This window comes from Felis catus, chromosome D3, assembly GCF_018350175.1.
Source record: "Felis catus isolate Fca126 chromosome D3, F.catus_Fca126_mat1.0, whole genome shotgun sequence".
NCBI classification, from domain to species: domain Eukaryota; kingdom Metazoa; phylum Chordata; class Mammalia; order Carnivora; family Felidae; genus Felis; species Felis catus.
This window is the reverse complement of record NC_058379.1, coordinates 8,288,451-8,309,776: the sequence shown is the minus strand read 5'-3', so window position 1 is coordinate 8,309,776 and position 21,326 is coordinate 8,288,451. Positions and strand designations below refer to the sequence as shown.

Here is a 21,326-nt window from a genome sequence, read left to right as displayed (position 1 = left end):
ATGAGAGATTTAAAAAAAAGGGTATTTCCTAATTATCAAAGGGCCAATTTATCAGGAAGATAATGATACTAGATTTGTATGGACTAATAACATAATCTCAGAATATTTGCAGTGGGGGCTCTGTCCTGATTTGTTTACCGGGTCAGGGTACCTAATCCCATAGCTGTTGTGAGAATAGCTGTTGGCTGTTTATGGCTTACGGCTACCCCTTCTTCAAAGTATGCGATTGGCTGAACAGGAACTGTATCATACCACCTCCTGGGTGGTAGTGAGGGTCCACAGCAAATGACTGACAGTGAGGTACAAAAGGGTAGTTTTCTTGCCTAAAAATGAGACCAACTTTATGATGCAATTTGTGCTCCAGGGGCTCCTCATGGGATCAGATGGAAACTGGGCTCCAAATGAATCCACTCTGCCTCATTGCTTCATTCGGGTTCCTTCATTTCCTTTCTCCTAAGAGCATTCTCTGAATTAATCATATGAAGAGCAGGACTTCTTGTTTCTCTGCTTCTAGAGAACCTGATCAAACTCTAAGAATGGGCTTCTAGAGTGGCATTACTCACTGGCTGAATGGAACCAAGGGCTCCATCACTGGTGGCAGGTTGAATATTGTTAGTCCCATACATGTTATAGCAGTGCAATTGCTAAGACTTGTGGTGAACTGAGGCAGAGTATATGTGGAAGGTGACAGTGGTGGCCATGAGAATGGACTGCTCAGATCTCCTTCAGGAGAGCCTGCTGAGAAGAACAGATTGGACTGATAGCCATAACCGCTGCCCCTCTGGATCTACCATCATGTTCTTACCACGCCCATGTTTCTCCCAGGGTGCTCCTAGCAATGACTGAGGATGGCAATGGTACTAGTGCTGGCCCATTCCTGCCTGACAGGGGGCTCCTCTCGTGGGTGACTAGTTCAGGAATCTCCCTCATTCTAACCAAAACTTTCCCCAAACTGTGCTGCAGTCTGAGGCTCTTCCTACATAACCGTCCTTCCTTCTCTCTCCCTTCATGGATGTCACACTTATATTAAGGCCTAATGATTTTCCCTGCCTCCTCTTGGCTCTCTTGCCTTTACCTTTCTTATGTATCTCCTCCAACAAATCTCTTGTACATCTTGGTGTCTGCTTCTTGAATTGTCACAGGGATGCACTATACTAGCTGGTACAATGTTGCTTGTGTTTGAGAAGCATGGAGAAATAATAACTATAAGGACTATAGAATTGGGGTGGCTAAGCTCCAGGTATAGTTGAAGAGCTAAAATGACAGGCTCAAATATATTCATCAGTAATTTAAAGTAAAGTGATAAGGTTAGAGAACCTTCTTAGGAACTTCAAAGAAACCCTCATTTCCTATGGCTGAAGGTCAGAGGGAGCTGAAAACCAGGCACACAATTTAATTGTTAGCAGGGCAAAACTTCAGAGAAAACTGAATATATTCTATGCTAAAGTCAGGACTCTGAGAAAGTGCTGAGTCTGGAATGGAATACCTGCCAAGACTCACTTGAACCCCTAGATTATCCTGTATCCTCTGGCCAAATGGCAAGTGGCTTAGCTTATTGGCCAGGGGCCTGGAAGAAGCAAGGTGCCAGGACTGGAAGATTGGGAGGTCTGGGGAAGGGGCATGCAGATAGACCTATGGGCGCAACACACTAAGTATGAAGATCTTTTGATCACAAGCTAATGGCCACTAGAGAATGTCCACAGCAGAAGTGACACTAAACAACCAAGTGGAAAGGACGATTTGGCCAGTAGATATCAGCCAGCCTCTGTTATTGGCCACCCAGTGCTTAGACAATGGGCTCATGAACAGAATGGCTATGTTGACAGAGATGGGGGCTAAGCAAGGGCCAAATAGCATGGGCTCCCTCACCAATGCCCATCTAGCTACGCCCACTGCCAAATGTCTGACCTGGCAACAATAGAGAGACCAATCCTGAGCTCTAGATATAATCATACCTTGAGGAAACCAATCATCTTTCTGCCTTAAAAAGGGCAACATTTCATCCTGACTTGGACTGACCCATATTCTGAGTAAGGATTTGCTTTTATTGCCCACAGTGCTGTAGCCAGCATCAATATCCAAGGGCTCAGAGTATTTGATCTACTGATGTGGAATCTTCCACTGATGTGGAATCTTCTTTATGGCAAAGGAGATATGGTGGGGGACACATGACCATGGGATTCAGTCTCTGTGTCACATACTCCACCATCCAGGAAGCTAATAGCCTGATAGGCTGGTAGAAGGCCTTGTTGAAGGTACAGCTAAGGTGTCAGCTTAGAGTTGATGGCCTGTGAGGATGAGCTCTATTCTTCTGGATGGAATGTACATCTTAGACCAATGCCCACCATTTGGTGCTGTGTTGCAAACAAGGAATATATTGGTCTTAGAGCCACAGAATGAAAGTATGAGTGTCACCACTCACCAGGATGCCAACTTATCCACTTAGGGAATTATATTTCCTTTCTTGGCACCTTTAGGCTCTGTAGGTGCAGATTTTCTGGTTTCCAGAGTGCATATGCTTTTACCAGAAGGCGCAATAAAAGGCCTTTAAACTTAATGCTTTGGCTACCATTTCGTCACTTGGGCTCCTTATACTCATAGACCAGCAGACAAATAAAGGAGTTATTATATTGGCAGGACATCATAATGCTATACATAAGCTGCTATATAATAAGGACAGATAGGAATATGTTTGGCAGTCAGATGATCCATTAGGGCATATCTTGGTACTCCCATGCCCGGTTTTAACAGTAAATAAGTAAAGACAGCAACCACAGCCTGATAAGGTCATGATTACGCGCACCTCTTAAAGATGAGGGACTGGGTCATTCCACAAATAAATCATTTAGACCAGTGGAGGTGCGAGCCAAACATGAGGGAAATCTAGAATGGATGGTAAAGGAAGGGGATGTTGATTATTATTATGTCCTTGGGACCAAATGTAGCAATGGGAGTTTTCATTTGTCCAATTAACCCTCCTCCTACAAATTTTCCTAGAAATTGTGACCAGTCAGAATCCTGTAGAAGCTATACCTAAATGGAGTGAGTTTAACATGAAAAACAGGTAGATACCAACATTGTAAGGGGTAGATTGTAATGGACGTTGTTGGTGCCTCACTCAGACCTTGTCTGCAAGCTGCCATGATAGTTACTGGCTGCTAAAGGTTCACAGGTGCCCCTTCTCCATAGAGTGCCGCCTCACTGGGCTAGGAGGTTACACTGTGCCACAGCCAATGACTGACTGATACAGGAGTATAAAAGGCCAGCCCCCTTGCCTCAAGATGGAATCAATTTCATGCTGTAATTTATGCTCCAAAGCTCCTCACAGAATCAAAATGAAGCTGTCTAGTCAGGACTACATCCTTGCTTGGCTCTTTTCTGCTGTCCTATCTGCTCTCCTCATTCCCCTTCTTCTGAAGGCACTCCCTCCCTCAATAAATCACTTGTACAGAGCACTGCCTTCTCAGGCTCTGCTTCTAGGGAACCCAACTTAAGAAAAAATGTAAAGAAAAAACTGAGGGATTTAAAGGAAAGCAGACAAAGCAATAATCATAGAGATTTTAACACACCTCTCTCAATAACTAATGGGACAAGAAAACAAAAATATCAGTAGGAATATGGAAGATTTGACTATCATGGTTAACACGCTTGACTGAATTGACATACAGAGAACACCATTCCCAACAAACTGCAGAATATACATTCTTCTCAACTGCGCTGGCACGATGACCAAAATAGACCATTTGCTGGACCATAATGAAACACTCAACAAATCCCGAAGGACTAAAATCACACAGAATGTTCTCTGGTCACAGTGGAAATAAGGTAGAAATCAATAACAGAAAGGTAACTAGAAAATGTTTAGTTTTAAGCAATAATCCATAGCTCAAAGAAATCATAATGGAAATTTGAAAATATTTTGAAGTGAACAGAAACACAATTAACTACCTATCAACTTGGGAAGAAGTGTCATTAGAATCCATGGCTGCTACATAGTATATTTTCTATCTTAAGTTGCCTAGAACCAAACACCATTTAACAGCATGAGACAGAAAGTTCATATTGCCACCTTAACCATGACTGGTTGAAACTTCGTTTACTTCCACCAGATTATTGCTAGCTAGTAAACCAACAACCTGATGAAATAATTTCCCCATGGGTGAAAAGACAAAAAATCTCAAATCAAGAAAACTCTGAGGAACTGGTGTCCATAATGAGAACAGCTTTGCTATTAGAGGGACTGCTCTGGACTTAACTCTTTTATGACAACCAAGGCACAAATACATAAGGAGCAAGCCTGCAGGCAAACTTCCATGTGGTACCTTTCCCGGATATTTCTTTTCAAAGCTCCATGTAAGTGGCTGCTTAGAAACTTCTGCCCAACAGGCCATGATAAATAAATGTTTTACAGTCACTCTTCTTGGTATGATAATTTTTCTCATATTAACTAGAAATATGTATTTGGAATTCAGCTTCTATTAATTACCCCAATGTCAGCACACATGAAAAAGTTAGTGCTTACGGCTACACTAAAAAAATAAATGAATTGGGGTGCCTGGGTGGCTCAGTAGGTTAAGTGGCTGACTTTGGCTCAGGTCATGATCTCACAGTTCGAGAGTTCAAGCCCTGCATCCGGCTCTGTGCTGACAGCTCCGAGCCTAGAGCCTGCTTCCGATTCTGTGTCTCCTTCCCTCTCTGCCTCACCCCTATTCATGCTCTGTGTCTCTCTCTCTCAAAAATAAATAAACATTAAAAAAATAAATGAATCAGCTTATATGACATCTCTGTAATTAGAGAAAATTAATAATTTTATGATGTTTTCAGTAAAAACAATAACCTCAGTATACAGCTACAACCTATAAACCTCCTGGCATTTGTATTTCTAGCACTCCAGATAATATTGTATTACCAGTTGATGTTGAATATTTTCATGCCGTTGTTTAAGAAGTTCTTCTGTCCTCTGCAAGAGGCCGAATTCAGCTTTAAATTCAGCTATTATTTGATGCTTCTTTTTGAAAACTGTACTCTTGCTTCGAAGTTTACTGACATATCGTTTGAACTATAAAAGAACACAATATGTAACATGAATATAAAAGTAGTTGCTAAATATATTAACTTCAATGTATTAGAAACATTTTATTTTCTACTGTCTAACATTTGTGTCACGAGTATATAATAACTTAGTTTCATTAGAAAACTTGGAAAGACTAACTGCTCAATTAAAATATTTTGTGTAGGTTTTAATTTTTGGACCCATCTAAATGTTGTAAATCCTTATGTAAAAGCTGTTCATTTGGGGCTTTACAAATAAGGGTTTAAAAAACCAGAAACTCGGGGCACCTGGGTGGCGCAGTCGGTTAAGTGTCCGACTTCAGCCAGGTCACGATCTCGCGGTCCGTGAGTTCGGGCCTCACGTCAGGCTCTGGGCTGATGGCTCGGAGCCTGGAGCCTGTTTCCGATTCTGTGTCTCCCTCTCTCTCTGCCCCTCCCCCGTTCATGCTCTGTCTCTCTCTGTCCCAAAAATAAATAAACGTTGAAAAAAAAAAAAAAACCAGAAACTCAACCCTATTAAAAAAAAAAGGTTAAAAAAGGAGGGGGGGAGAGGGGGAGGGGGGAGGGGGAGGGGGAGGGGGAGGGGGGAGGGGGAGGGGGAGGGGGAGGGGGGAGGGGGAGGGGGAGGGGGGAGGGGGAGGGGAGGTGGGGGAGGGGGAGGGGAGGAGGGGGAGGTGGGGGAGGAGGGAGGGGGGAAGGGGGAGGTGGGGGAGGAGGGAGGGGGAGGTGGGGAGGGGGAGGGGAGGAGGGGGAGGAGGGGGAGGGGAGGTGGGGGAGGAGGGGGAGGGGAGGTGGGGGAGGAGGGGGAGGGAGGTGGGGGAGGAGGGGGAGGAGGAGGTGGGGGAGGAGGGGGAGGAGGAGGTGGGGGAGGAGGGGGAGGAGGAGGTGGGGGAGGAGGGGGAGAAAAAGTAGGAAACCAATTCTGGCTGTGATCTTACCATGATACCTCTTGCATACTGTACTATTTTGGATGTACTACATGTACTACATCTATTGAGATTAATATGGCCAATCAGAATAGTCAAAACCTATAGCTACTATTTATCATTTAAAGAAGTGTACTGTGACCGTATACACTAAGAAGCATCTGAGACATTGGAATGAAGCCCATCCCAAACCTTAAAAAGCTAAGAATATTCCAGGTTAGTGGGAATTTACAGTTGCTTAATTCAGCTATCTACCGACCTTTATACCAAAGGTATAAAGTTATAACTACTCTAGCGGAAAGATCCCCACTATTAAGTAATACCAACTATAGTTTGGAAAAAGCAAATGAAAATGAATAGTAATTACAGGGATTCATTTGATAAGCTCTATTTACTAACTATCATGTATTAGGCACTGTGCCAGACATTGAGAATACAACTCTAAACAAGATACTCAGAAGTTCTGCCCTCACCAAGCTTAAGGAAACAGTGGTGAAAACAAACATTGAACTGATGTTTACAACCATGGTTGAACATTATGAAGGTGTCCTGAGAATAAATAACAGGAGTTTAACCTGGGTTGGGATGAAGGTAGGAAAGGTGGGCATTGGGATTTAGGGGAAGTGGATTATGGCAAGCTTCCCAAAATAATTACATTTGAGCCAAGACTGAAGAAGTAAGAGTGTGTTGTTAGAGGAAGGAGGAAGAGGCAAAGAGCATTCCAGGTAGAGGAAACAGCAGGTGTAAAGATTCTGGCTCATTAAAAGTATTGCTTGATATAAGAAGCAAATACCAGAAGCAAATGTGAGAAATTTCTGGTATTTCTGAAACAGAACATAATACTTAAAAAAAAAATTACTTCCTCTTATGTACCATTATACTAATAATTTTCAGATTCTCTTACTACATAAAATAATTTTTCTTCCTGCTTTATCCTTTTATTAACTACATTTTTCGAAAAATTCCAACTAAGAATTTGGCCTGTTATATTTAAGCACATTACTTCAAAACAAAAGTAAGCTCCCATTTTACCTAATACAAGATAATTCTTTAAGAGTCTTAGCCTTTTTATTTTTTAATTTTAATGTTTATATTTGAGGTAGACAAAGTGCGTGAGTGGGGGAGGGGCAGAAAGAGAAGGTGACAGAATCTGAAGCAGGCTCCAGGCTCTGAACTGTCAGCCCAGAGCCCGACACGGGGCTCGAACTCACGAACTGCGAGATCATGACCTGAGCCGAAGTTGGATGCTTAACCAACTGAGCCACTCAGGCACCCCGAGAATCTTAGCCTTTTTAATACTCAGTCCTTCTAAAGGCTAACTTGAGAGGAGAGTGATAAATAATTTTACAAATAATAAAAGTCATGAATTACTGAAATTTTGGAAAACAGAAAAAAGGATAAAATTCACTCAAAGCCATTATCCTACTCTACTATCCTACTAAGCTCTACTACCATGTTGGTATTTTTCCTTCTAATTTATAAGGCTAAACATGAGGGCAATAATTCTAAATTGTAAGGTATAAAATAGGAAGCACAACAGGGGCGCCTGGGTGGCGCAGTCGGTTAAGCGTCCGACTTCAGCCAGGTCACGATCTCGCGGTCCGTGAGTTTGAGCCCCGAGTCAGGCTCTGGGCTGATGGCTCGGAGCCTGGAGCCTGTTTCCGATTCTGTGTCTCCCTCTCTCTCTGCCCCTCCCCCGTTCATGCTCTGTCTCTCTCTGTCCCAAAAATAAATAAAAACGCTGAAAAAAAAATTAAAAAAAAAAATAGGAAGCACAACATTTCTAACATTTAGGTGATTTTTTTCTTTGAAGACTTGATTGATTTTTCAGTACACAAAGAAAGTCCTCAAAAATAGTAAGATTAAAAATTCTTCACAAAAACATAACCTCCTAGGGGCGTCTGGGTGGCTCAGCTGGTTAGGCGTCTTGACTTTTGATCTCACATTTCCAGTGTGAGCCCTGCACTGGGCTGCACACTGTCAGCGTGGAGCCTGCTTGGGATTCTCTCTCTCTCCCTCTCTCTCTCTGTCCCTCCCCTGCTCACACACATACTCTATTTCTCTCAGAATAAATATACTTAAAAAAAATAACCTTCTAATTCCTAGTTTAGACTTTTTAAACTTGACTTAAGCTCTGAAAGAAATGAAGAACCCACTGTATTTTAGAGGAAGGAAGTTCAAAATATTTTTCTATCCATGATTTAGTTTTAATGGTAAGGAATCCAGCCCACACACAGCAAATTATCAATAGCTGGATTACAGGAATGGTTTAAAAATTTAAGTCATACCAATGTACCTAGAGTCTAATAACTTGCAGTTTTTCCTTTTAAAGAATAAACGTGTAAGCCTGCCATAACCACAGACTCAGAATCCCTAGAGTAACTATATGTTCTATTAAAAGTGTCCTGGGCAAAGTGCCCAAAGTGAAATCAACCCTATTCATCTGCTATCTTCTGTAATCTAGGCCAATTTTTCCCTTCTTTATCTTGCTGTGCTCCAGAATTATTTTTAAAAGCTAAAAGCTATAAATATTTTTGGTGGAAGAACAAACCCACCAATTACTCAATGTGCTCTATGCTGATTAGTTACTATTTGACATTCACTGGACAGACTACCTAAGTAAGGGAAGGTTAGTTTTGGCCAGATTAATGATGGTTATGTACAATTAAGCAATAGGTGGCCATCAAAGCACTGTAAGGGACCCACTACTCTGGATGAATTAGAGGAAATAAAATACATTATCCATGTTTTTCTTCCATTGGACATTTTTTCTCACTATCATTTGGATTTTAGATTATTTCTGAATTTTCAAACTATCACAAAAAACCCGGATGAATATATTGAAGCTAAATCTTCAGACACATTCTTAATTATTTCTATAGGACATATTTTCAGAAATGGTAAGAAGGAAGTAGGATTTTGATAGATTTTGCCAAACCGCCCTTCAAAGGCTATTTAGAGTACTTTTAATAATTGTCAGTTTGATAATTAAAATGGTATTTTACTTTTTATCTGCATTTATTAAGGAAACTCACTTTTTTGTCATGTTCATTATTCATCCGTGGGGATTAAAAAAATTATTTGCCTTTGGCCCACTTTTTTATTGGAGTTTTTTTTCTATAATTTATTTTTTTTATAATTTATATCCAAGTTAGTTAGCATATGGTACAACAATGATTTCAGGAGTAGATTCCTTAAGTCCCTTACCCATTTAGCCCATCCCCCTTCCCACAACCCCTCCAGCAACTCTCTCTTTGTACTCTATATTTAAGAGTCTCTTCTGTTTTGTCCCCCTCCCTGTTTTTATATTGCTTCCCTTCTCTTATGTTCATCTGTTTTATATCTTAAAGTCCTCATATGAGTGAAGTCATATGATATTTGTCTTTCTCTGACTAATTTTGCTCAGCATAATACCCTCTAGTTCCATCCACGTAGTTGCAAATGGCAAGATTTCATTCTTTTTGATTGCTGAGTAATACTCCATTACACACACACACACACACACACACACACACACACACACACACACCCCACATCTTCTTTATCCATCCATCCATCGATGGACATTGGGGCTCTTTCCATACTTTGGCTATTATTGATAGTGCTGCTATAAACATTGGGGTGCAGGTGCCCCTTCAAAACAGCAAAACAGCACATCTGTATCTCTTGGATAAATACCTAGTAGTGCAATTGCTGGGTCGTAGGGTAGTTCTATTTTTATTTTTTTGAGGAACCTCCATACTGTTTTCCAGAGTGGCTGTACCAGTTTGCATTCCCACCAGCAGTGCAAAAGAGATTCTCTTTGTCTGCATCCTCATCAACATCTGTTGTTGCCTGAGTTGTTAATATTAGCCATTCTGACAGGTGTGAGGGGGTATCTCAATGTGGTTTTGATTTGTATTTCCCAGATGATGAATGATGTTGAGCATTTTTTCATGTGTCAGTTGGCCATCTGGATGTCTTCTTTGGAGAAGTGTCTATTCGTGTCTTTTGCCCATTTCTTCACTGGATGATTTGTTTTTTGGGTGTTGAGTTTGATAAGTTCTCTATGGATTCTGGATACTAACCCTTTATCTGGTATGTCATTTGCAAATATCTTCTCCCATTCCGTTCGTTGCCTTTTAGTTTTGCTGATTGTTTCCTTCGCTGTGCAGAAACTCTTTATTTTAATGAGGTCTCAATAGTTCATTTTTGCTTTTGTTTCCCTTGCCTCCGGAGATGTGTTGAGTAAGAAGTTGCTGCAGCCGAGGTCAAAGAGGTTTCTGCCTCCTTTCTCCTCTAGGATTTTGATGGCTTCCTGTCTTATCTTTAGATCTTTCATCCATTTTGAGTTTATTTTTGTGTATGGTGTAAGAAAGTGGTCCAGGTTCATTTTTCTGCATGTCACTGTCCAGTTTTCCCAGCACCACTTGCTGAAGAGACTGTATTCCACTGGATATTCTCTCCTGTTTTGTCAAAGATTAGTTGGCTACATGTTTCTGGGTCCATTTCTGGGTTCTCTATTCTGTTCCATTGATCTGAGTGTCTATTTTTGTGCCAGTACGATACTGTCTTGATGATTACAATTTTGTAATACATCTTGAAGTCTGGGATTGTGATGCCTCCAGCTTTGGTTTTCTTTTTCAAGATTGCTTTGCCTATTTATTGGAGCTTTTAATTTTTTCTTGTGGATCTGTAACAGTGATTCTCAAACTTTTTGGTCTCAGAAACCCTTTATATATTTTTTAAATTATTTAAGCTCTCAAAGGGATTTTGTTTATGTAGACTGCTGCTGTGGAAAATTTGAGGGAAAAGAATGGACTTTCAATTAATGGGCCCTTTGCTTCATAACATATAAAAATCCATTCCTACTGGATTACAGACTTAAATGTGAAAGACGAAACTAAAATTCTTCTGGAATATAGGAAAATATCACTATAATTTTGAGATAGGAAACACTTTTTCTTGATATTCAGAGTGAGAGCATGCATGTGTGCAAATGGATGGAGGGGGAGAGGGAGAGGGAAAGGGAGAGACAGAGAGAGAGACAGAGAGAGAGAGAGAGAGAGAGAGAGAGAGAGAGAGAGAGAGAATCTTACGCAGGCTCCACGCTTAGCACATATAGCACAGATAGCATGAAGCTCAATACCATGACCCTGGGATCATGACCTGAGCCGAGATCAAGAGTCAGACACTCAACCAACTGAGCCACCCAGGCACCACAGGAAAGGATTTCTTAAACAAGACACAAAATGCACAAACTGAAAATAGATGATTGATAAACTCAACTTGGCTAAAATCAAGAACATTCATTCATCGAAATATATATTAAGAGATTAAGGATATAAATCACAATTTGGGAGAGCATTTTTGTAACACATTAAACCAATAAAGGATTTGTATCCAAAATATATAAATTAAACCTATAAATCAGTAAGTGAAAGACAAATATAAATTCAGTAGAAAAACAGATAAAATACTTGAATAGACTTTTAGCAGAGGAGAAACCCAAGATGGCCAATAAACATAATAAAAGATGCTCAGTCTCATTAGTAATCAAATCAGTCATACAAATTAAAACCACATTAATATACTGTTTTAACACCCACCAAATTAGCAAAAGTAAGTCCTTCAATACTAAGTGTTGGTGAAGATGAGGAGGAAGTGGGACACCACTGGAGTGGGAGATTTCTAATTTAGAGCAACAGTTTGGAAAACATTTTGTATCTACTTAACTTGACATTGTGTTCACCCTATGCCCCACCAACTCCACTCCATGAATGGCAGGCATTTCAAATTTATCTATGGTGATGGAGCAGTTTTTAAAATTTCTAATCATTTGTAGAGTGGACACTTTTTTAAAATAATAAAAATATCACATTACTATAAATGTTTCTAAATGTTTCTGCTCAACTTACATGGCCATGGATTAGTAACTAACAGTTTGTGGACTAAAACTGGTCTTCAGACAACTCTGTGAAAGGTACCGCTCCAGAGCAGGGCTTCATAAGTGGGGCATGCTCTATGTTCCACTGCAGTCATGTGGCACAAATATCAAGTGTGTGCCAAGGCATTTATCCACTAAGATTTTGCAGCAGTTGGGTAAGATACTATGAAGAACTCCCAAGCCAGTCACCCTCAGCTATAAGCAGCCTTGTCCTTTTATCTCAGTATGCTAAACAATGATCAAATTTTTTTAAGTGTCATGTTGTGAAAAAAGGTAAGAAACACTGCCTTGGAGAAACTCTATTCACAGCCATGGGAGACATACATAAGAATTTTGACAGAAACACTGCAATAGCAAAAAAAACCTGGAAAATAAGCCACAATGAATTGTTGTAGATTCAATTTTATATATCTCTATATATTTATATTTCTATACTGGAAGTAAACAATTATAAGTTCAAGAAATAATGTAGAGCAAAACAAGCTAGTTACAGAATATACAGAGAAGGGCTTCCATTAGTATTGCTTAGGAAAACTAAACAATATATCATTTAGGGATACAAATGTGTGGTCAAACGGTAAAGAAAAGTCAGAGAATGACAAATACCTAACTTGAGATGGTGGTTACCTCTGAGAGGGGTGGGAATTGAATGGGATAAAGAAGAGGCACACAGGAGCCACACAGTTTCTTTTTTTAAAGCTGAGTGTTAAGTGTATATATGTTCATGATCTCATTATTCTTTACTCTTCGCATACAACACAACACACACATATTGTCACCTACTCTTACTTAACATTTTTTTAATTAAACATTTTGAAAGTAAACATTAAAGAATCAATATAGAAGACTCCAACTGTAACTGAGTTCTAGAACAGAACAGAAATTTTAAAAAATATTTTTTAATGTTTATTTATTTTTGAGAGACAGAGAATAAGCAGGGTAGGGGCAGAGAGACAAGGAAACACAGAATCTGAAGCAGGCTTCAGGCTCTGAGCTGTCAGCACAGAGCCCAACAAGTGGCTCAAACCCATGACCTGAGCTGAAGTCAGACACTTAACCAACTGAGCCACCCAGACACCCTGAAGAGAATTTTTTTTAAAGAGTAGAAATAATACAAGAGAATCTCCCAGAACTGTAGGATATAAAATAAGATTCTAAATTAAAATGGCCAACAGAATGCCCAGCTCAATGAAAGAAGAAAAGAGTTACATTTAAGCCCATAATCTTAAAAATTTAGAAAATCAGAGGTAGAGAGAGAATCCCAAAAGTTTCAAGAGAGGTAAAATAACAACAATAATAACAATAAAAGGTCACATCAAAGGGCTGGGAATCGAAACAGCCTCAGACAGCAACAACGAATACTAGAAGACAACAGAACAATGCCTTCAAAATTCTCGGGGAAAAAGATGTTCAACTGGAATTCATCATTCAGTCAAACTATCAATCATGTATATGAAGATGGAATAAAAACAGTTTCAAACAAGCAAGTTTCTCAAAAATGTACCTCCCTAGTCCCCCCTTTTCAGAAACATTCTCTATTACAACAAGGAAATAAACTAAGAAAGAGAAGACTTGGGATGTGGGAAGTAGGGGATCCAAAACAAGAGAATCACTAAAGAAATTTCCAGGATGATGAATACAAAGCCCCAGATTACAGTTTACAGTGGATCTACGGTTTACAGCAAGCTTACATAAAAATCTTCCAAGACTGGAACAGAAGAATGAAAGGGACTCCAGGAACAATAAACCTAAGGTTTACAAAATGTAATTAATAGATTACTGTGTATGAACATATGCCATATTAAGATAAATTGCATGGTTCTATCAGAAGGTCTGGAGATGAGTGGGTGACAGGTACATTTAAAAACTAACCAAACCAAAAAAAAATGAGGTCAGTATGAATTTTTTAAAAAGTGTACAAGAACAGATATGTAATCATAGTATATACTATGTGTCTCAGCTGTAAACTATGGTTCTACAATCATCACAATGAATATACTAAATAATGATTTAACCAATTATAATTATATTGGGAGGCTCTAATGAATGAAAGGATGGGTATGGGAGTAGACAGGGAATGGGGAGTGTAGGGCTAAATCCTTATTTCCTACGGTAGTATGCCAACAACTGAAAAAAGTTTTAAAGTTTCAGCATAAACGTTATTTAGAAATGTAGAAGTAAACACTAGAAGAGACAACCAAAGGCATTTAGAGTGGTTGCCTCAAGGAAGGAGGACTTGGGAGTGTGAAAGAGGATCATTATTTTCATTATGAGCTGTGTAGTAATGTTTTGCTTTTTAAACTACATATTTGTATCAATCTAAAAAAAAGTATAATTAAATTAAAAGTGCAACCCACCTCAAAACCTGCCCATCACCAACAAAAACCTAACTGCTGATAGATTTTATTTTGAATAGACTTTGAGGATTAAAATTTAAATGTACTCATAATTCTGTGTTGTAATAATTTATATGAGCAAAAAAGTCACATTTAGAACTTAAATCATTAAAGGTCCCGGGAGCAGTACAACAGGAGCAGTACAAGCAGTTCAGAGACTTGTCAGGATCATGGGCTTTGGAATCAGAGAAATATAATTTCAAATCCTGGCTCCACCACTTAAAGTGACCTTGTGCAATTATTTTTTTGTCTTTATATATCAATTAATTCAACTGGAAAAAAAAGAAGGTAACAATACTTAGAGTGATACGAAAATGTGCATAAGGCAATTAGCCCAATGCCTAGTGTAGCATTCAATAAATAGGAGCTATCATTGTTTACAGTTTAATAAAATAAAACAAATTATTGACCTAAATATCTGTAATTATTAATAACCATCATTGCCATTATTCAGTAGCCAATTCTTGAAAATACTTTATTATTGTGTAAACTATACTCTATTATTGTGTAAAGGGTTTTTATAACCTCTGAGGATCAAAACATACAGTGTTTCCATTGTAAAATGAAAGATTATTTGTCTAAAATAAAACCAGGTAGTTTTTAAATAAGATCGAGAAAATACACCAAAATTCTATAAAAGTTGAATAATGATTAATGTCTGTCATTCTGTTTGAATATAGTTAAGGAGTACCTAGAAAATAAGAGACGAGTACTGTTTCTTCTAAACAGTAAAGAAATAAAGACATGTCAAGTAATTAGAGTAAGCAGAAAAGTAAAAATGTAAGTGTGGTAGATGCTCTTTAGAACTAAAACAGAATAATCACTATTGCAAGCAATTACAAATCTATATTCTTGGAGTGTGTGTATACACACACACACCAAGAGAATTAAGAAATAAAAGTAGCCATTGTGGGGTGCCTGGGTAGCTCAGTGGGTTAAGCATCCAACTTTGGCTCAGGTCATGACCTCGCAGTCCGTGAGTTTGAGCCCCACATTGGACTCTGTGCTGACAGCTCAGAGCCTGGAGCCTGTTTTGGATTCTGCGTCTCCTTCTCTCTCTCTCTTCCCCCCTGCCCCACTCCACTCACACTCTTTCTCCCTCTCAAAAATAAATAAACATTAAAAAAAAAATTTTAAAAGAAAAATAGCCGTTGTATTGGGAAAGTAGGATTATTAGTGAATTCTTTAAGGTTTCTTTCTTAAATAACTTAAAAAATATTTTAGTTTAAAAATATTTTAAAAATAATTTTTAAAGGGAGTCTGGCATAGGAGATAAGCACCAAATCCTTGGATCATTAGGGAAAAGCTTTCTATAGTGCACTATTGCAGGTCAATCAAGCAAATTTGTCATTAAAATGAACTATAAAGCTTTACATTGTGCAGGAAGGCCCATTATAGCAGCTATTATTAAACATTTGGACCAACATGCATTTGTAACCTAACTTTGTCATTTATGAAAGAACAGCCATCATTCTCTGAGATCAATAAGATTAAGGCTTTATAGTGCTAGCTTCTAGCTTCAGGACTAATTTTACTCCTTTGTGATCAAAATGGAATTTGCCAGATGTTCTTTCTCCTTTTATCCACTTAATACGTTTTAGAACCTTTAATAATAATGATCAAAATCTGGGCTAGCTTTTTAAATGGACAAAGCAGCTTATTTCCTTGAGTATGTAACCATTTACGAATGCTCTTCAAGCTTATCTGGAACTCAAAAGCATTATTAGATTCCAGGCATCATTCTGGATATTTACATGGAAACCAGAATCTCTGCTCCTGCTGCAAATTCTCCACCTCAATATCCAGCATGAAACTATTTCCACAGTAATTAGCTGTGAGGACTCCCATTTAATATATATATTGTCAAGAACCATAAAGATCTATTTTTTTTTTTGAAAAAGCACTACTTCCCTTTTATAAAGAAAGAAACCTATGGAGAAATTAATACAACTCACCAAAGCTCAGCAAGTTAAAAAAACTGGACTAGAACGAATGCTTTTGTCCTCAAATCCTGTTAGTCCAATATGCATGCTATTTTCCATTTATTAATTAAATCACATCTTGGTCAGTTATTTCATCAAATGATTTTTAAGCATGGAAAACTACAGAAATAGGCCCAAGAGAGTTAGGTGTCAGATGACTGTTCAAGAGTAGCATGAATATGCCCTATGGTCACGATTTTTTCACCCATTTGTCAGTGTCTTCTGGCTGAATTCAGACTCGTAGAAAACCTGAAGAGGTCGTCTTTTCACGTTATGCTCCAATAAATCATTTTGACTCCCTGAAGTCTGGTCTCAGACTTGCTACTTGTTTTAAGGCAAGACAAAATGTTTCAAAGCAACCTTTGTTTTCTGTTAAAATGACAGTCTTTTCAAATCACTCATCATAACTAGTGCCAACACAGACACACATACAAATACTATTCTAACCTTTTCCAACCTGTTAGTATTACGTTTTTAACTCTAAATTAGAAAACCTCACCAAGCCAACCATAAGCAATATAATTAACTGCTAATTCTTTTGAGAGAGTCTATAATAAGCAATATGATATATGCTGGTAGAAATCTGTCTTAAATGAAACTTGTGGCACAGGAACATCCATCTGTGAAACACAGTTAATCATACCATCCAAGGTCTCTATGCTTCTATTATAAATCAAATCACCACTGCACAGCTGTTATTATATTAGAGTTAATGGATTTTTCAATGGCTGTCCAAGCAGTTAACTCTCAAAAAATTTTTCAATGAAAAGTTTTCAAATTTTCAGTTGAAACTGTGGCATTACCTAGATTGCATGCATAAATACACTACTTCTATTCTAGCAGATTGAGCTAAATTTATTTGATTCTGTTTTGTTCCATGTCTTGGGAAATTTTAGGGGCCTTGGGTCCTGCTATGAACTCTAAAGAGTGTGATGTGGTTTGAAAGGTTCTAAAAATATCACAGGTTTGCCTGGGCTCACTTAGAAGGGTGGATGATTCAATTACAAGTGTCAAAATTTGATTCCTAATTTTTCGGGATCTGACAGCTGCAGCAAACCTTGCCAGGATTCCCTTATCTTCGCTGTGCTTCTCTTTGAAGTATTTAAAGAAGATTTCATAATCTTTGCAATTTAGCTCTAGGATTTCTATCAGTAGCTGTAGAATGAACTGGTTGGAACTTTCTAAAGCTTCTCATAAACATTATTTGACCAAGCACATTTTTAAAGCAGTCATAGCTGCAAAACAGGTGAGCTTCTTGTAATGGTTAGGGAACAAAACACAATGGATTCTATACTCACACACCATTAACCAGGAGTGACCTTTGATTGCATGAAGGGCCAGTGGGACTTTAACCAGAGGTTCGTTTGTTGCTATAAAAAAGTTCAGACCCCAAAGGCAGGCATTCATCTGAATGACAGCTCTAGGAAGGGGACCAGCACTATATCACTGGGGCAGATTTTTTGTTTGCTTTTTCAAATAATTAAAGCAGAGATTCTGAGATATGAAGGTGACTAAGACAATAATGATCAGTAGCTATGTGGAACTATTTACAAGAGGCACAGGCTCTTTCTTTGCTCATCTGAGTCTCTCTCTTAATGGAAGAGCAAAGAAAAAAATAGCAAAATTGTACTTACCTAAGAATTAATGGAGGCTACCAGATTAAATGGTAAATTTAGGTGTGTGGTCAGGTATCCAAAAATAATGAATCTGTACAATGAAATATCTATACAATGAAATATGCAACTATGGTTAGGTTGAAGAATTAATATAAATAACTTTTCTTATCAACCAAAGCCTACTAAAAAGGACCAAGACATTTTTAATATTATCACTTTTCTGATGAAAGACATACACACGTCTAGACTACACTATATACTTTCAGGTTTCCACACATTTACCAAGTGTCTGTTATGTGCCAAGTATTAAATATATGATGGTGAACAATAGATATGCTCTTGCCACTATGGAGCTCACTGCTTTCTCAGGGGAAGCAGAAACTGAACAAGTGATCTTAAGTGTGTTATGTTACAACACACAGGAACAGAGTGCTATGGAAGTACATTTCAGGGCCATGGGCTATGAGCTGGGGAAACAATAACAGGGTATATATTCTGGAAGACGTGCTACTTAGTTATTATGCTATCTTCAAAAATCACATTGACCACAGCAATGTTAATTTATTGACAACTCAGAGTCAGATGTCTGACCATTAGCTATTATATTAGGGTATAATACTATGTTTTCCTATTTTTTCTCACACTGAATCCTGCAGAAGGTTAGAGAATTCTGTGTAAACATTTTAAAAGCACTCCAACTTATGGAAAACTAAGGTTACTTAATATTAAAATCCTGTCCAAATATCTGAAGTTACCATAACTTGGAATAATAGCAATAATGTGCACTTAGAAAATCCTAACAGAAAATCACATGAGGATTCTAACCTCAGAGGGGAATTTTTGAGTCATATGGTAATTCTGTGTTTGACTTTTGAATTATTGCCATACTGTTTTCCACAGCAGTTGCACCCACTTTATGGGCAAGGAAACTGAGGCCCAGAGGAGTTTGGTAACATGTTAAGGTTGAATAGCTAACAGGTGGCAGAGCAGAGATCTGCACACAGGTGTTCTGGCTCCAGAGCTGATTCTGTTAAATTCTACAGAATTCTCTTAATCTCCTCATTATGGACATGGAAAAATCCCCAAGACATTTTATTAAGAGCAAGTTGCACAATACACACAGTATAATACCATTTACATTTTTACAAACCACAGAACGGTAGGATCTACATCTGTCTTTAGAGAAAGGACTGAAAAGAAAGGGCACACAAACCTGGAAGCAGTGGCTTCTCTTTGGTAAAGGGACTGAGGGACTGGGATTGGGGGTGGGAGACAGTCAAGGAAGACTTTTACTTTATGCCTATTGCTTCATTTTCATACCACAAGAATGTATTCAGGTATTACTTGTATAGTCAGATTTTTTAAGATTAAAAAAACCCCAAACATTGATCCAGTACAATCTTTCTTCTAACTGCGCATGTTACTTTTAAAATGTCTCTCATCCAGGTTCTGTCAGAATATTTTAAATGCTGGAGCACTCTGCTTCACCAAAGCAGCCTGCTTCAGTACTGAAGAAAGCTTAAGTTGTAGAAAATTTTCAGTAGTCAATCAAATATAGTCAATCAAATATTTCTTTCTAACCATTGGTCCTAATTCTGCCTTCTGTCAAACAAGAATATTAACTGATTTGTGTTGGGGGGGGGGCCCAAAACCATTCCCAGGTTTAATGGTTTGCTAGGAGGACTCACAGGTCTCAGCATATAGTCGTATTCTTGGCTATGCTTTATTACAGTGAAAACATAAAAGCAAAACCAGCAAGAGGAAAAGGCACATGAGGTGAAATCCAGAGGAAACCAGGGGCAAGCTTCCAAGAGTCTTCTCCCTTAATTCCTCCAGCAATGAGTTGTAACAATACGTGATGAGTTGTAACAATATGTGTGAAATGCTGCCAACCAGGTAAGTTCATTAGAGACTCTGTGCTCAGGCATTTTACTTGGGGGCTGGCCACAGAGGCATACTGTCTGCCTAGCCCTTACCTAAATCCCAGGCTCTGAGAAGGAAAGCAGATGTTCAACATAAACCACTTTCTTTGTACACACAGTTCAGGCACAGTGAGCAATTCTTATTGGGGAATGGTGGAAATCTTTCTAAAATCAAAGTTCCTAGATGCCAGACAAGGGCCAACCTTGCAAACAAGATTTTCTAAGAATAGCAGTTTCAGGTCTGCTATGTTAACTCTTTTTCTGCACACCATCCTTTCCATAATCCTTTTGAAATTTAAGTGCAATTCTATTTTGTGTGTGTGTGTGTGTGCTCAGTTAATACATAATCAATTCTCTCTACTAAAGTTTCCAGACTTTTCATCCATTTTGGTCACCTACACCTGGACTCTGCCTTGACTATGTCCTTCTTAACACATATGCCAAAACTGTAACATAACATTCCAGGCATAATATCACCATAAATGGGATATTACATTTTTATTAATGGAGTATAATAATTTGTTTTCTAATGCTGCATTATTCATGGGTGATATGTTGAGATGGCAGACAGAACTTGAATTCCACAACATTGTGTTTATCATCCTATTAACAGCATTTTGTTTGTTTCAGCACAATGCTCCTGGCTTCCAAGATGACTTTGAATCCCAATTCTATCATCTGTCTCTCGCTGACTATTCCTTCTGGCTTCCTGTCATGTGAAAATTAGTAAGGGTTTAGGAGGCAGACCACCTCAGTTCAAATCATGGCACCGCTACTTACTGGCCATGTGATCTTGGTGAGTTAGCATAAATCCTCCCTGTGCCTCGGTTCCCATAATTGTAAAAACTTGAATAATTATCGTAACAATTAGAGTTGTTCAATGAAAAAAAATGAGATAATGTATATAAGAAGCCTAATATGGTGCCTGGCACAGTGTAACTGCATAATAAACATTAATTATTAATTAATCTAAATTATTGATAAGAATGACAAACAGGTCAGTATTAGGGACGAAGCTTCATGGTATTTTTTGGGTAACTTCTCTCAGAGATGACAGCATTCAAAATTCTTTGAGAATTGGCACAAAAACAGACACATAGACCAATGGAATAGAATAGAAACCCCAGAACTAGACCCACAAACGTATGGCCAACTCATCTTTGACAAAGCAGGAAAGAACATCCAATGGAAAAAAGACAGCCTCTTTAACAAATGGTGCTGGGAGAACTGGACAGCAACATGCAGAAGGTTGAAACTAGACCACTTTCTCACACCATTCACAAAAATAAACTCAAAATGGATAAAGGACCTAAATGTGAGACAGGAAACCATCAAAACCTTAGAGGAGAAAGCAGGAAAAGACCTCTCTGACCTCAGCCGTAGCAATCTCTTACTCGACACATCCCCAAAGGCAAGGGAATTAAAAGCAAAAGTGAATTACTGGGACCTTATGAAGATAAAAAGCTTCTGCACAGCAAAGGAAACAACCAACAAAACTAAAAGGCA

The 21,326-nt window shown here is 38.5% G+C and overlaps 1 protein-coding gene across 23 annotated transcripts in view; it reads right to left on the bottom strand.

Moving 5' to 3' along the window:
- IFT81 (intraflagellar transport 81) overlaps positions 1–21,326 on the bottom strand; it is a 229,327-nt gene that overhangs the window by 71,473 nt on the left and 136,528 nt on the right. For 22 of the 23 annotated variants that reach the window (XM_045041408.1, XM_045041409.1, XM_045041407.1 and 19 more), the window contains one exon: positions 4,910–5,059. The exons of the other annotated variant lie outside the window; for it this stretch is intronic. In XM_045041408.1, coding sequence (XP_044897343.1) covers positions 4,910–5,059 — 150 coding nt within the window. The remainder of the gene's footprint in view (positions 1–4,909; positions 5,060–21,326) is intronic. 23 annotated transcript variants of the gene reach the window in all.